At 40.8% G+C, this 15,937-nt stretch overlaps 1 protein-coding gene across 7 annotated transcripts in view; it reads left to right on the forward strand.

Annotated features, from left to right (window-relative positions):
* The window catches only part of FBXW11 (F-box and WD repeat domain containing 11), a 94,214-nt gene that overhangs the window by 19,176 nt on the left and 59,101 nt on the right, over nt 1–15,937 (forward strand). For 4 of the 7 annotated variants that reach the window (XM_016145089.2, XM_036224188.1, XM_016145090.2 and 1 more), the window contains one exon: nt 14,551–14,652. The exons of the other annotated variants lie outside the window; for them this stretch is intronic. In XM_016145089.2, coding sequence (XP_016000575.1) covers nt 14,551–14,652 — 102 coding nt within the window. The remainder of the gene's footprint in view (nt 1–14,550; nt 14,653–15,937) is intronic. 7 annotated transcript variants of the gene reach the window in all.

Below are 15,937 nucleotides of genomic sequence, written 5' to 3' on the forward strand. Positions count from 1 at the left end.
TCTTGTCAGTTTTTGCTCTTCTCCACCCCAGCTGTGTGTGTTTCGGGCACTGATTTCCTCCAGAGCACGAGATTCTGTCTTTACTTATCAAGCATTATCATCGGTTATTTGTCATCTGGGTGGCTTCACCCTTTTCTCTGTGCCTGCTTAATCTCTGCTTTACCCTTAGAGCCGAGCTCAAGCATGCATTCCTGTGTCTGGGTCCCCTGGGCACCCCTACAGGTTAAATTTTTTTTTGTCATTCTTCCAGCACTCAGTGGGCTCTCTTCACAGTTATTAGCATAATTATAATTGATGAATGTGTTATATAACCCCTCACTGAACAGGCGGCTCTTTTATTAGAAGGTAATCCCCATGGGACAGAGGTCGTGTCTGTCCTGTCATACCAGTTCATAGCATGTTCCCAGCATCTAGCACGTTGCATGCCGTGCAGTTGTTCAGTTGAGTGAAGGAATAAATTTGAAAGCGCAAATGAGAATTATCGTTTTGTATCAGAAGTCTGTATTTCTACAGCGAATATCTTTGCTCCTTAAACTCTTGATGTTTGCTCTTTCTCAGCATCATCTCTTAATTTTGAATGACTTGGTCCTAAGCTTCGGCATCAGAAACTCCTTTCAGGAGATCGAAAAGCAACCCTTCTCTCCCTTCTCTGCCCCTCGACCAGATTTTAAAACCTGCCATTGACTTCTAATCCATCCAGATAGTCTTATCTCACTAATACTTCCGCTGTCTTTGTGAAGTAATCTTTCTTTTGTTTTGGTTTCTCCCTTCCTCCTTCTCTCTCTCTCTCTCTCTCTCTCTCTCTCTCTCTCTCTCTCTCTCTCTCTCTCTCTCTCTCTCTCTCGTTCCCTCACCCCCTCCCTCCTTCTCTCTTTTTCCTTCTTTTTCTCTCTGCTTTGGATTATTAGGATCCCTATTCCTGTGTGAATAATGCTTCGTTAGGTTAAGTAAATTTAGGCGGTTCTGCATATAATCTCCTCTTGGAGCTTCACTTGATAATCATTCTTTTAATAACATTTCTCAGACTTTCTGACCCCAGAGTTACTCTCCTCCTTTATTTTGATTCAAAACCGATGCAGTCTGAGGGCTCTTTACAATTTCTGTGCATTTCGTTCCAACTCCTTTCCAGAGTCCTGTCATGTAGCCAGAGTGGGGAGGCAGGGAACTAGCACTTGCTACATGCCTGGTTTACATCTATTCCTTTGACCTCTTCTGTGACCTTGAAAGGCGGGCTTATTTTCCACGTTATAGCTTGTGAGGAAACAGGAGACTGGAGAGGGAGTGATTTTTTTTGCTCAGAGTCGTGCAGTGATTTTGTCTGCCCTCTCTCTACAAAAGTCCTGTGCTCTTTCCTTCCTAGCCTGAGAGAAGAAAAGGAAATCTCTCCTGATTACTTTAGAGGCTGCATCACTAGCTGTCATCTTAGTTTGAGGAGTGTTAGGTGGCAGCTTGGGACTCTCCAGAGAGCCAGAGGCTCGGGAGCAGCGGCGGCCAGGCTCTGCGTGGGCAGCGGTGGCCAGGCTGGGCAGCGGCACATTCTCAGTGTTTGCGGAGAGTGGGAAGCAAAGGGGGGGAGCCTTGAATGCGCCTGTCCACACTGCCGCTGCTTTTACTCTCAGCCTTCGAGCTCTTGTACCACCCCACCCCCCCCCCCGTCCATTCTGGGCTTGTTTCCCACAGTTTCGCCCCTTTCTGCTGGCATATGACATCTTTGTTGGAGTTACGAGTTGGCTTTTATTGATAACGTAGTACCCAGTGTTTAGTAACCCAGTGCCTGCTTTGTACCAGGTGCGGGTCCTCTAGCTCTAGGACCTGGGGTCTTAACCTGCCTCTGCCTGGGTTGTTTTTCATCCTCAGTAAAGTTTTTCATAAGGTAAACCCACATAAGCAATTAAAATTTATGAAACATTTGATGTGCTAGTTATATATTTTTTATAATATGTATTTAAATTAAACATATAGCTATTAAACATTAAAACGCCTTTATGTACACCAAAAATCATCTTGAATACCAAACCTTGGGAACCATTGCTCTAATCAACCCCCTTAATTTTATCTTTTCATCCATTCATGATGGTTCTGTATGTATCCATAAAAGATAAGGACTAGAAAACAAAAGATTGTTAAACACAGACCCGTATGCACACAATTCCATTATCGCATCTAAAAAATTGACAATAATTTCGTAATATCAAATAGACACTGCTTATACTTGTTTGTCTCATAAATAATTTTTAAATAAAGAGACTATTTTTTTTTAGAATAGTTTTAGATTTCCAGAAACTTCAACAGGTAGTACAGAATTCTCACCTAGTCCTTGGCTCCACACACATAGTCTCCTCCACCATTAATGTCTTACTTCAGTGTGGTACACCAGTCAAAATAACGCACCAGCATCGATGCATTATTTTTAACTAAAGTCCGTAATTTACTCACCATCTTTAGTTTTTACCCTAAGTCCATCTTTTTTTCCCCAGGATACTGCTCTGGTTGTCATGTGTTCGTAGGCTCTTCTTGGATATTTCAGTATCTGAAACTTTTTTTTTTTTTTTTTTTTTTTTTTTTAATGACCTTGACAGTTTTGAGAAGTACTGGTTAGGTATATTGTTTTACCCTCTGTCGGAATTTGTCTGCTGTTTTTCTCATAAATTTTTTTATAGTTGTTTTTTTCACTTCAGCAGCCAGGCTCGTTTCACACATTGCTTAGAGTTAACAGCCTCTTAAATCTCTTTTTAATCTATAAAAATTACTTCTCCCATCTTTTTTTCTTGCCATGTGTTTATTGAAGAAACCAGATTGGTCGTTCATTCTGTATAACGTCCCACGTTGTGGGTTTTTCTGGGTATATTCTCATTAGGTCTGCGTATTCTGTTTGTCTATTTCTTGTAAATTGGTGGGTTCAGATTCAGTGTGTTTCTGTCTCAATTAAAAAATAAAATAAAACAAAAACACAGTCTGTGCTGTTTCCAGTGCTTTTGTATTTTTGTGGTATTCTCTGTCCTTTCCAAGTAAGTGACTCTTGAAGAAACAGGGCTTCTAGGCATGTGCACTATTCTGAGTTAAAAACTGCACAATTTACTGACGGTAGATAGCGAAACAATACCCTGTCATTTTTGCCAAGGATGATAATGACACATTTTTATGGCCTTGACAATTAGTGTTAGAATATTTTTCCTATAGTTTTTTTCTTTTTTTTCCTTTTTCTTAGTTCACAATGTAATGATTTTTGCTATTGTTAGGATATACTTAAACCTTACTTTATTAAAAAAAAAAAAGTCGAGTGATTATAGTGATACATACAATGTAGGGAGATAAAAACAAATGGGAAAATGAAGATGACAAGAAAAATAAATGTAGGAAAATAAGACGAGGGCCGGGATGAAGTTGTGCAAAAGAGCACAGAGCGAGAAGAGTCCGGGAGGGACACGGCTTCTGTCGGGAGCAGTTTGCAGAACGTCCGTGATCTTAGATGATGACTGTATTCCTGTCTCGAATGATATTTATTTGTTTGTTTGGGGTTTGCACTTCATCATCCAGTCTCTTTGCTTATTTGGAATGAAGCGCCTGTAAAGATGTGGGTCGTTTCTTAGTATTGGTTTTCGAGCTCTTTCTCCGGAAAGTCAGAACTCTCGTTTTTGTCTGGGGTGCTTTCTTTCTGCAGTCGTCTTAGAGTTTTGATGAGTGTATCCTGCTACACTTTTCTTTCTATACTGTCAGTGGTACAGCATGAATGCAATATTCTTGGGACATTTAATTTTGGATGCTTTTGTTTTATTACAATAAAGTGACTTAATAGGAAAGTAAATATAAATTATATCGTTTATATTTCATCTGCAGAATACTGTAGCTGGATGACCTTTTGAGTTTCATCTATTACATATGAACTAAATATTTAAGGGTTCTTAAGATTTTTCCAGCGGAAACTGGCAGAAAACACAACTCTCAAAACTGAATTAAGCCACAAAAGGGAATTTAGAGTTCGAAAAATCCAGAGATAGGTGTGGATTCAGGTTTCTTCCTCAGACTCCCTCGTACAGGTCCAGACTCTGTCCCTGCGGTGACATGATGGCAGTAGCTGCTCCAGCCTTCACCCCCTCATGCTCAGGCGCAGTGGGGAGAGGCATCACGGTCCTGGGGATCATCTTAGAAAATTGGTCCCCGGAATCAATCACTGATTAGGCCATGTCGCCCAAAACCAAGTGTCCACCATCAGCCTCTTACAACGTCACAGTCTTCTTTAGCCTCTGGATCAAGTGTTTGCTAATCGTGTAGACTTTTTGGACTTTGCAGGTTAATAATTTAACAAATATTTGTTGAGTTCCTACTGTGTATAGGCACTATAAGGACCTGAAAACACTATGTTGTAAATTGGTAAATTACCTTACCATACTAATTGCTTTTAAAATGCTTTATTTTTATAAATTATTTTGGAAATAAAACATCCAGGTTATTTGGAGATAAAGTACAAGTTTAACAAGAGAATCTATTTTAAGTATTTTCCTATGGTTTAGAGACCAGTTTTTGTTCTCTTTGCCCTAAATCGTTTTCAAAGTAAGAGTAATGTCACCTTTCAATTTCTCACTCACATCTCAATTTTGGTAGCTGTTTCTCTTGTTCTTTATATGCTTTTAAGTCATCAATTAAAAGAAATATGGATCAAGGGTTGGTTTTTCTCTTAAATGCAGCAGGAAATGTCCCCACAAAATTTGTCTTCTGATCTTCCTCTCAATTCTGTATTCACTCAGTGCTAATGAAAAATTTATTATCATGGTGACATCTGTGTTCTGTGCTTTGTAATACATCTTGACTGATTGCTTGTAAGTGAGTTCTAGAGTTATTAAAACAATGCAGTTGAACAGGGTTTTTGACAAAGAAGTCCAGTATCTCTTCAGTTGACATTGGGCCTTGCCATCATGACTTCGCCACCGCGTCCTCTGAGTGAGAAGTTGTACAGTACCGCAGTCTGTACCTGCCTTACAGGTTGGTTGTTGTAGCAGGTGTTTAGCAGCAATTATGTGCTGTTGAGACTAGGTGCTTTCAAGGAGGTACATACCACAAGTACCGCATAAGAGATTTAGAGGACCTGGGCTAGAGAAACATTTTAAGAAGATAGACAAAATGCTCTGGAAGGTTCCTTTCAGCTCCAGAATTCAGTGCAATCTGTGGCTTCCAGCAGGGAGAAAACGCTACTTACCCAGTTGCCTGAAGGAGACAGACAATGTGAAAGGAATTAAAGAAGTGCTCGCTGCGCAGCAGGCGCCCTCTGAAGCCGCCTGGCCCCTGGCCCCTGGCCGCAGGAGACACAGGCGTTTGTGCTGAGGGCCCAGTGGGTTGCGAGGTGCATGCACAGCTTCTTTCTTGAAAACAAGGTCGGCTTAGGATACGAGAACAATGGACTGTAGGAAAAAGTAGAGCAGGTATAAAGTTTATTACAGATTTCATGAAGGGATGATAAAATGTGCCCCTTATCTGTTAGTTTTGACAACTCTTTTCTTGCTATTCCTAGTTAAAAAAGTAAAATTTTGATTACCACTATTTACACACCCTTCCCCCATGTGTGTTGTTGCGTTTATGTGCGCGTATGTGTAAATTTTTAAAGATTGAAGCTCTACCAATTTAGAATATTTTTCTGAGATAGGTTTGGTTAGGTCTCTGAAGATGAATGTATGTTTGAGAAATGAGCAGTGTTCTGAAAACAGTTGAGGACTTGTTTGAACAGTGTAAGGTTTGGATCCTGAAGTTTTTCTTTTTTTAGCAGGACTGACTTTCATTTTATGGATGTTTATTCAGAGTTCATAACGAGACAGGAGGCTTATGAGATGGAAGCTTTGAAAGTCTTCGGAAGTGGTTTTTAAAATACCATTAGTTGGGTTTAAATTTAACACTCAAAAACAAAACAAAACAAAACACAGTGAAACTACGGTCTTTAAAAAATTTTATACTTGTTTAGGAATTTAGCCATCTTTCTTTCTTTAGTGAACTGATAAGTAATATAACTTAATTTCCAGAAATAATTTTTAATACCAGAATATTTGGTTTTAAGAATTCTTGTGTTGTCTGTTGATGCGTTTAGTGTATTGGCATGTTCAGTAAATGTTTTTGAATGAATAAGCAGTTTAAAATGATAAAATTGAAATAGGATTATGATATGGTCTGACTCTGAGTCAAACCCATTGAGAGTGGATGTAAAAATATCCCACAGGTTATCTTCCTGAAAGTGATCTCTTCCTAGAAAAAATCAGAATGTTCATTATCATCAGGAGGAAAGAAAGCTCATACTGTGTTGTAATCCTCTTCTTAAAACATGGTAAACTTTACGCTCTTACATGAAAGTAGGGTTAGGTTTTTGGCTTAGTGTCTTACAGAGCAGTTAGATCTTGGTGTGCAGGCACTTCTAGAAATTCTCTAATTAAAGTTTCTCGACTGGTAAGAATTGGTCAGGGTTCGGAAGGGCCACAGCTAGCACCAGCGCCGTGTGGTAAGGGAGGGAAGTTGGAATAACTCAGAGTGGGCCCAGGTGCCCTGGTGTGGCGTAATGAGAGCAGATGTCCAGGCCTCAGATGACGACTAAAAAACAAGGCGAGTTTTTGGTTCTCTGACCTGGCCGTCCCCTCAGGTGTGCAGTATGGAGTATGGATTGTCAGATATTTAGGAGTCATAGCCTCATGAGACAGAACATTCCTTAAGAGTCGTCTGGCTAAGTACCTAAATTAGTGGTCCGGAAGCCACACGCACGGAGATGGATTTAGAGTAGCGTCTTTGTCACTTCAGCATGCTACCAGACTCCGAAACCAGCTTAACCCTACCTGCGTTCCAGCTTCACTGAAGGCGAATGGCCTAGAATCTAGTGACCAGCTCCCCAGGTGACAGCGTGGGGGTGCCAGTTACTCTGATCTAGGTGGCCTGGAGGAGGCAGGGGTGAGAAACTGAGTACTGTATCACCAGTTGTATACCGGCCGCATCTGAAAAAAAAAAAAAGATAGACAAAAGAAAAGAATCAAATAAAAATTATCTGTATTTAAATTCTGGATATTTTGTATATATTTTATATTTTATTAAATAAAAATGAGATTCTAAAATAAGCCCTGATTTATAGCCTTTATTTACTTAAAGTGTATTGAACTTTTCAGTGTATTGTAACTTTCATGTATTGTAACCTCTGGTCAGCAAATACACTTCTGGACTTAATCTGTCTTCTGGATAATCTGTAAATTATTTAACCAATCCCTATTGGGCATTTTTTTCCTTTGCTTTTATGACAGTGATTTTATATGATGAGCATCTTTGCTGTATTTTGGGACTTTTATTTTTTTTCCTCAGTATAATTTCCTACACATGAAATTGCCGAGTCAAATAAAGTGCATATTTTTCAAATCTCGAGTATGTATTGAGGTTGCACACAGGTTGTACCAATTACACTTCAATCAGCAGTATAGATGAGTGACAAGTAGATAAAATTCGAAAATAAATCAGAGGAAATTGCCGCTTTCGGGAGTTTACATCTCAAGCAAAGGAAATGACAAGGCAGCATGCTTCAGGGAACAGTGTTGGGATGTGGAGTCAGATAGGATTGCACATCTGCCACTTTTGACATCTGGCAAGTTATTCGATGTCTCCGGTCCTTAGTTTCTTCCTCTGTAAAATTAAGGTACCTGTCTGGCCAAAGGTGGTGTGAGATAACTATACAGTGTCTGGCACCTAGGAGGCAATCTGAAAATATCAATTTGCATCACCTCCCAATGTATCCTTTTTTTGTAAATTTTCATTTACGTTTATCACTTTCATTGACAGTGAGCTTAAACTTGTAGTTTAGTGGTACCTACCCCCCTCCCGCCCCCAGTCCTCGGCAGCGGTCCGAATTGGACCACACATGTTACCTGACAAAGGCTCAGATGTACTTCATTTAACTGTTTAATTCTTTCCAGTCTCAGTATTTGTGGGTCTTGGATAAACCCCACGAGAAGTGGGTTCGGGCTGATCTGACCTGCAGCTTGCTGGGGGAATCTGTTCCTTCTTGGCAGCTGAACCTCAGATTGGTCCCAGTACAAGTGAGGACCCATGTGGCTATGCCGGAAATAGATTGTTTTGTTACATCCTGTTCTCTGTCATACTGCTGAGAATAGAGATTCCACTTCCCTCATACATCTCAACCCTTCCCCTCTCCGGGCTTCTGGCGACGTTTTTGAATCATGGGTGGTAGTTGTGATGTGGACAGGGAGTCGTTTTTTCCCCTTTGGAATTACTCAGAAATAAGCTGTTGTTATTTTGATCTTCACTGCTGTTTCTTAGAGTTACTAGGTAAGACATTTTTCTAGCACCGAACATTTTAATACATTTTAAACTACAGGTGTTTAAGATGGACTCAAAATGAATTCTTGAGACAAGAATTTGTTTTTATTTACATGTTCATTGGAGAAAAATCAGAAAATATGGCTAAATAAAAATTTTAAAAGAAAAACAACTCTTCATCCCCTACCAAAGATAACGGCAAAGTTCTATTTTAGTTTTGTTAGCTTATGAGTTCTGGTATCTTATAATCATTCAAGATAGGATAGTTGTCTGGACATCAGATAGATAGATAGATAGATAGATAGATAGATAGATAGATAGATAGATAGATCGGATGGATGGATGGATGGATGGATGGATGGATGGATGGATGGATGGATGGATGGATAGTGGGGTTTAAGGCAAGTTTGCGCTGTGGCTTTGGGTCCTCATTCCACTACGGTTCGGCTGTGTTTGTCTCTCTAAAACTTGGCAGATTGCAAACTTCAGTTTTCCTCATTCTTATTCTTTTTTCCCCTCCTTGCACTGCCTCCTCTCCACGCCCTTTCTTCTCTTATATATTCGAGCCTGAAAATACCCTAAGGTGTATTATCTATAAATATGTAGTTTTCCAGTAAAGTTGCTAAGAATTAAGGAATATTAGCTTTGTTATGTCACACAGTTACTGCCAAAGTCTATTATAACAAACTAGCATTATGAGGAAGAGAAAGTCAGTTACACATTAAGGGAGGGGACTTTGGACTAAAAGGCTTTGGAAAATGCCTTTAAATTCTGAGTTAACTTTTATTTTACAGCCTGATTACTGTATTATGATTTAGTTTTAAAAACAAAAGTTATTGTGGTAAGAGTTGGTGATTCATAAGTTGCCATCAAACATTTTAACAGCAGAAGCCTAGGTTCTGAGTCTTTTAAAAGCTTCGTGGCCCTGTTTTCATTACAACTGCTGCTTCTGGAAAAGCGACTGAGAATTCAGACACGCTAGGACAGTCCCTAACTTGGGTTGACTGTAATGCTTATTTGCCTGAGGTGAGGACAGCAGGAAGCTGGGTGTGTGGAGCTGGAGTTGGAGAATCTTCTTGCGCTCCCTACTGCGTAGTTCTCAGGACCAAATCTCCACTCCCAATAGATTCCCAGGGAGACGGTTACCCGAAAACTGACCTTTTATTTCACTTCTGCATTTGGTAGCCCCGTTTTATCATCATGGCGCTCTTTGTTTATATCCGGGCAGTAGGCCATGGTGTATGAAAATTGACTTTAGACATGCACTTCCAAAGGGAAGCGCTGGCGCTCCGCGCAGCACATCGCAAAGGAATCTGCGTTGGTTGTAAAAAGAAAACGAGACACTTTAGCAGGCTCTCTTACAGGCTTAGCTTTCTCACTTCTCTTCAACATGCTTCACTCCGGCTGCCAGGGGCCATTCCTGGGCTTACAACAGTTTAATAGTTGTCTCATTGCCTCTAGAAGTTGTTTGAATATTAAAAATTTTAATGTTTCACTCCATGGAATTAAAAGATCCAAGACACTGTTTCACAATATCTACAAAAACATACATGGTTTTTGTACTAGTTACTTCCTCTCTTTGTCATTGGGTTATTATTGAGCAAGCTTCTTTTCTCTGTATCCTTGTGTGTAGTATTCCGCATGTTCTAGAAAACATGTCTTTCTTTGGTGCTAGCTCGAATTGGCTTGGGAGTAAGCTTTATCCACTACCCCCTAGTCAGAGGACCTCACCCCCACCCTTGCCAGTGTGTTGCATGACCACTTCTACCCCATGGCTGACATTGTCAGAGCTGTAGGTATGCTGAATTGAAGACAGAAGATCTTGTGCACATTGATAGAATCTCGGCCTGCACATCAGGGAGGATTGGCTGTTTACTGGTGAGCTCCGGCACAGTGCAAGAGCTGTGGTCCTGCCGGATGGAGCCTCAAGTGCAACAGAATGGTGCAGGGGAGGCCTGGGACGTGGCTCCTGCCTGGCTCTCAGCTTTCGTCATCTCACATCGAAATACTTCAGTAATGTACATTCATTGCACGTCCTTGAATAGGACGTGCCATTTCTTAGCTCTTTGGCTTTGCTTATGCTATTTAATCTGCCTGGAATGTCTTTCTCTTTTTTCCCTGGCTGCCTCCTACTCATCCTTTATGGCTTAGCTCAGGCATCCTCCTCCTCTGGGTGGGTTAAGTCTGTTTGCGCGCATGCGCCTCTCTCTCTCTCTCTCTCTCTCTCTCTCTCTCTCTCTCTCTCTCTCTCTGTGTGTGTGTGTGTGTGTGTGTGTGTGTGTGTGTGTGTTTACACTGCATATTCTCAAGATTCCCTCCTATGAGCCCCCAGAGGAGAGAAAGGAGAGAATGTCTTAACTTTTCTGTCTGCAGATAGATACAAGTTCAGATATTTTTGTTGTTGTTGAATGGAATAGTATGTGAGCCACTCAGTTTGGTTGTTTCAGGCGTGATGATAGGACTCAGAAGAGGCTGCTCAATATTCTGTGGGAAGTGGTTTAAAGAGAAAAATTTATGGGATTAATAGAAACCTATTATAAGGCATATTTCTAAATCAGTGATGTTAGACAATTAACATAAAATACCTCTTTGAGTAGCTTTTAAAAGCTACTTCTCTTTGAGAAGGAAACAGGGCAGGCTTTTCAAAACCCATCTAGAAACACCAGAGCTAGCTTTCGTGAGTCGTTCTTCAGCCAGCCATTCAGAAGGCAGGGTGCCTGCAACCACTTCTTTCCCTTTTGATTTGCGGTTCCTGTGGCAATGTGCAAAAACCCTAGGACATTTCTCTCCCACCTCTTTTAATAACTTTTTGCTTTTGAAAAACATCAAAAGCTATTCTTCTTGTCTGTACTGACTTACAGTGTTTCTCAGCATGGTGGCCCCGATTTTGGTTTTTGATGATTCAGTGGATATGACAAAATGAATAAATACTACTAGCTTCATTGACTAATGTTATTTTCTTTGGCTACAGAACCTACAAATATAATCAGTCTAATCGGATGTTTGCTAATATTAGGACCCCTTGTGAATCATTTCCTGTTCTCTGTGAAGAGTCGTAAATCAGAATACTGGTCATTACAAGCAGCTAAATGTGACATTATAACAGATATTTCTTGGGGCTTTTCTACCCCAGAAAGGCCTCCCTTAAGTATCCTCATGTGATCTCCCTGACTTTCTCTTGAGCGCCAAGCCAAGCCGAAGTCTCAGAAGGAAAGAGGCTTAGTTTGTATTGTTGTTAGCTTAATAAGTAGGTCAGTAAGTGTTTGTTAAAGTTGGTAAATACCCAGGGTGTCGGGGTGGGTTCCTCAGATGTATTTACCAATGAGATAGAGTTCTAGAAGTTTAAAGATAGACAGTCGTTAGCTTTAAAAAAGAGAGAGACCAATAGTTTACTATGTGAATATAGCCAGTATGAAAAAATTTTTACATTGTTCAATTAAAGAATGATGGATAATAGTTATTCTGTAGTAGTCAATATGGGTATCCAACCAGGTCCCTAAATTTAAAATTAGAAGCTTTAAGGATCGATTACTGCTGTGGTCCAAGGTGCATTTTAATGCTCTTAAGCTGATAAATGTGGAACTTTTATTTTTATCCATATTTCCCAATTAAATAAACATCCTCTTGGTCCAGTAGACCCAAGAGAGACCTTGTTTAGAATAGCAATATGGACTTCCTTATTAAAAGGTGATGTGTTTCCTAGAGTGGCATTTGTGTTGAGTGAAGGCTGATTTTCAGCACCGTGGCTGGTTACTTAGCTTTGAGGTAGTGGAATGTGAAAGTAGAGTGTTCTGTCCCTTTTATAAATACCGGTATCAGTTTCTGTGTTCTGCAGTACCTTCCGTGGACATCACAAAGATAAATTCTTGGACATTAGACCCTTCCAGGATCTTTTTACAATCTTCCTGAATACACAAGTTCAATATCAAGCTTTTAAAAACATAATAAATGGTTAAATTTTTGAAATTAATTTCTTAGAACTTTGTTTTTAAAAATTTTTTATGTTAATTGTTTTCTCTCTTTTTGTAAGTATTTATTAGATAACTGGATGGTTAGGAAACCTTTGAGACAAATACATACAATACATATTAAATCTTGGAGAGGGACCCTGTTTTTACCAAATAAATAAAAATTGATTTGCAGATGAACTCATACCAATTAATTTGGTATTCGTTGCTGAATGCAAGTGTAATCCTGAAACACTGTTCTCAGATCTGAATAATTCTATGATTTGGATAACTCAGATTCCAAAAAAGAAATTTAATTTCAACTCTGAGGATGTTGGGAGTTTATTTAAATCAAATAACCTGTGTAATCCGTGTATATATATGTAATGTGATAATGTGTCTGGGCCTTTTCTCTGTCCATTTGCTTCTGCTACCTGCTGATATACGTATTTTAATAAGCATTTGCTAGACATTTCTGGACAGAGTTCAGTGTAGTGGAAAGCAAACAAGTCTGCTTAGAGTCAGCAGGGGTACCTTCCAGTTCTAGTTTTGCCATCAGTTAGCCCTTGTTCCCTTGCACGTGAGACAAGTTGCTATTTCAACAAATCAAGCTCTTCTGATCCTCGGTTTCCTCATCTGTAAAACAGAATAACGACCTGTCTTACAAGGGTTTGCGAGGGTTTACTATGTCAGCTGCCTGGCGTATATCAAGAGCTTGATAAATGGCAGCCATTTTCTTTATACCATACATTTTTTCAGCATCTTCGTGGCACTCCGGAGGTGTTAGGGCGACAAAATGTGTATGTCGGAAGTATCTGCCGTGCTCACGGTGGTAAGCTTGGGCGTAAAGGCGTGCATCGGAGCCCAGACAGCAGCTTGGGTTTTTATTCCGTCTACTTCCTCTGGCTCGTGTTCTTCAGCTGCCTTTCTAAATAGTCTCAGGACTGTAGCGGCGTTACAGGTGAGATGTGACGAGTAAGTGGCAGGTGCCGGGTAGGAGCCCAGGTGTGCCTGAGGTCAGGCGCGGCAGCAGTCTTTGCTTACATTACAGTTGGAGTGGCCATAGAATGTATCTTCCGAACTAGACCGCTTTTGAGAGTGAAAAGTAGGCTGGGACAAGTGTAATCCTGGACTGGTCCAAGAAAATGAGGCTGTCGGACCGTCTTAATTATCACCAGGGTAAACAAGTCGATGAGGCCGGGTTTAAGACTTCTGGAGTATTGGTTAAACCCAAATATCCACATTCAGTGTTTTTCTACAGGGTTATTGATTTTGCCATAGTAAATTAATTGACCTTAGATCTGAAAAAGTACTTCATGAGAATACCATAAATAATCTAATGGTTTTAAAATGCTAGCCATGGAGCATGTTTATTTTTCTATTTTACCTTTTTTCTTAATTCCCTGAAAACCAGGAAGCTTTTCAAAGAAAATGGGAACAAGTAAATTAAGTAAGCTTTTAATTCTTGCTTGTGTCAAATGCACTTTGTAAACAAAGTCCAAAATGAAAATCATGATTTTCCTGCGTTTTTTCTTTGGGAAGGCAGAGAAATGATGACGCCGAAAATCAGATGTGTTTTGAATTGGCCTTTTTATTGCCTGTATCTATCAGTCGATCACTCATTTTCCTTGTTCCTTTTGCCTTATGTCTCTAGGTGTCCTGTGATTATATTTAGGGAAGTGCAAAACTGTATCCACATGATAAAAGTTTACGTGATCAAAGTTTTTACAATAGAGGCATCATAATCTTGAGGAACGAATGGGGGTCTTAATAGCAGGCAAACCAAGGTTTGAAATTCTCCCTGTCCCCTCTGCCGCGTGCCTGGCAAATGATTTAACCTCTGAGCCTCAGGCTCCTTACTCTGTGGTGCGGGAGTTAGAGAGCACATTTCAAGTGCCTGGCACGTCGTAGGTAATGTATGGACGGCCATTATAATTATACGACAGACCAAAAACTGTTACTGTTTCGGAGTTGCAGTCACAGTCTCACCGCTGATTGCTTTGCACCCAACCTTCCACGGTTCCCTTTAGTGGGGTTTCATTTAATCATTCTCTCTCTCCCTCTTGATTCTGTTCACTGTATACAGAGGAATGAGTGCTTGGCAGCAGAAACCTTGTAATAGGACAGAGAGTGGGCCCTCTCCCAAGGTTTCAATTCAGTAAGTTGTCTATGACCAGCACCCCTGACCTCCCAGCTGCCAAGGGTGCATGCACCCCCCTCCCCGCCCACTAACATTCAAGTTGCCTGTGTGAAGGAGTGATTTGTCGCGGTCTCTAACTGCTTCTTCTCTTCCTTCCTTTTTGTCATCCTGCAGTGTTCTGTGCCCAGGTCTTTGTGGCTAGGCTGCGCCAACCTGGTAGAGAGCATGTGCGCACTGAGTTGCCTGCAGAGCATGCCCAGTGTCAGATGTCTCCAGGTGCCTCTCTTCTTTCTTGTTGTAAATGTGTTTTTTACGTATGCCATGAACTTTTGTTGAAACTTGCAGTAGTGTGTTTAATCCAATGTTAAGTCTGCTAAATGTTCTGTGTAACCCTCTGCTTTCCTCCAGCCTGGGTGCCCCACTCGGAGGAGTCAGTGCCAAGAGGGGCCCTTCTGAGCACACGGGCCTTCGGCTGGGCCCTGTTCTGCTCCTCTTTTTCTGCTCCTGCGTTTTATTCTTTCCCTCCCACCTTGAAGTTGTGACTCTCATGTTTAACAGTTGTGCGTGTGCCCAAAAAACCCTGACGTTTTCCATTTGGCTACTTTTAACAGTCCTTTGTTACCAGACTTGGGGAGGGTTTTATAATTAAACTGGTGGTTTCTCTATTTTGAAACTCATCTTTTTGGCTCGCTTTCTCTCCCTCCTTCAAGAAAGGAGTGGGGAGAGAATCACTAATGGAATAAAGCCTCAAATTGAAGTTCACAAAGATCACAGCTTTACGCTGCCAATAACTGTCAGTTTGGGCCACCTCCCAAAGGCCAGATCTGATACCTGTCCTCTGGGTCCACCCAGTTTTCCAGGCCGAGGCCGGCAGAGAATTCCACAGATAAAAGTAAAACTTTTTGGGGGGGGGCGGGGGAGGGTGGAGGGTGGCGGGGGGTGTGCGATGGGGTGGTGAGGGATTGCTCAGGGGAAAAAAAATCTGTTAGCAGGAGCGCGGCTGGCCCGATCTCACGTCCTGGGACAGAGTCTAAGAGTGCCAAGGCAGAAAACGTTGTGGCTTTATTGGGGAAGCTCTGTTTAGAAAAAGCATGTATTTTATTAAGTATGGTTTCAGTGGCAGTATTCAGTTTTCATCACTGTATATTCCAGACAGTTTGATATATCTTTAAAAAACATTATTAAATTCCTGGCATCCTGTTGAGACTGCCCTGTTTTAGAGGAACACTGTAAAAACCAGGAAATGAGTTAGAGCGATATTATCGATGGCACGGGTGACTTGACTGTTCTCAAGGTTATCTTTCTATTCGTGTTACAGTCTTTAAGTGGAGCCGGGGAGCCCGGAAGGAGGAAAATTACCTTCATGTTGGGCTTGTGCATTTTTTTTTTATTCCTTGGCAAACATTCTGAGTAGCATTGATGTGGTTATTGATTCCAATTACTTTCTTTAGAAAACTGTACTGAAACATCGCTAGCACAATTAACCAGAAGGTGAATTGAATATAAGATCCAGTTGTCTTAGAGTCAGTATCGAAAGGTGGGTTGTAACTTAGGGTCCAGG

The sequence above is a fragment of the Rousettus aegyptiacus genome, unplaced genomic scaffold (genome assembly GCF_014176215.1).
Source record: "Rousettus aegyptiacus isolate mRouAeg1 unplaced genomic scaffold, mRouAeg1.p scaffold_m13_p_7, whole genome shotgun sequence".
Taxonomy (NCBI): Eukaryota; Metazoa; Chordata; class Mammalia; order Chiroptera; family Pteropodidae; genus Rousettus; species Rousettus aegyptiacus.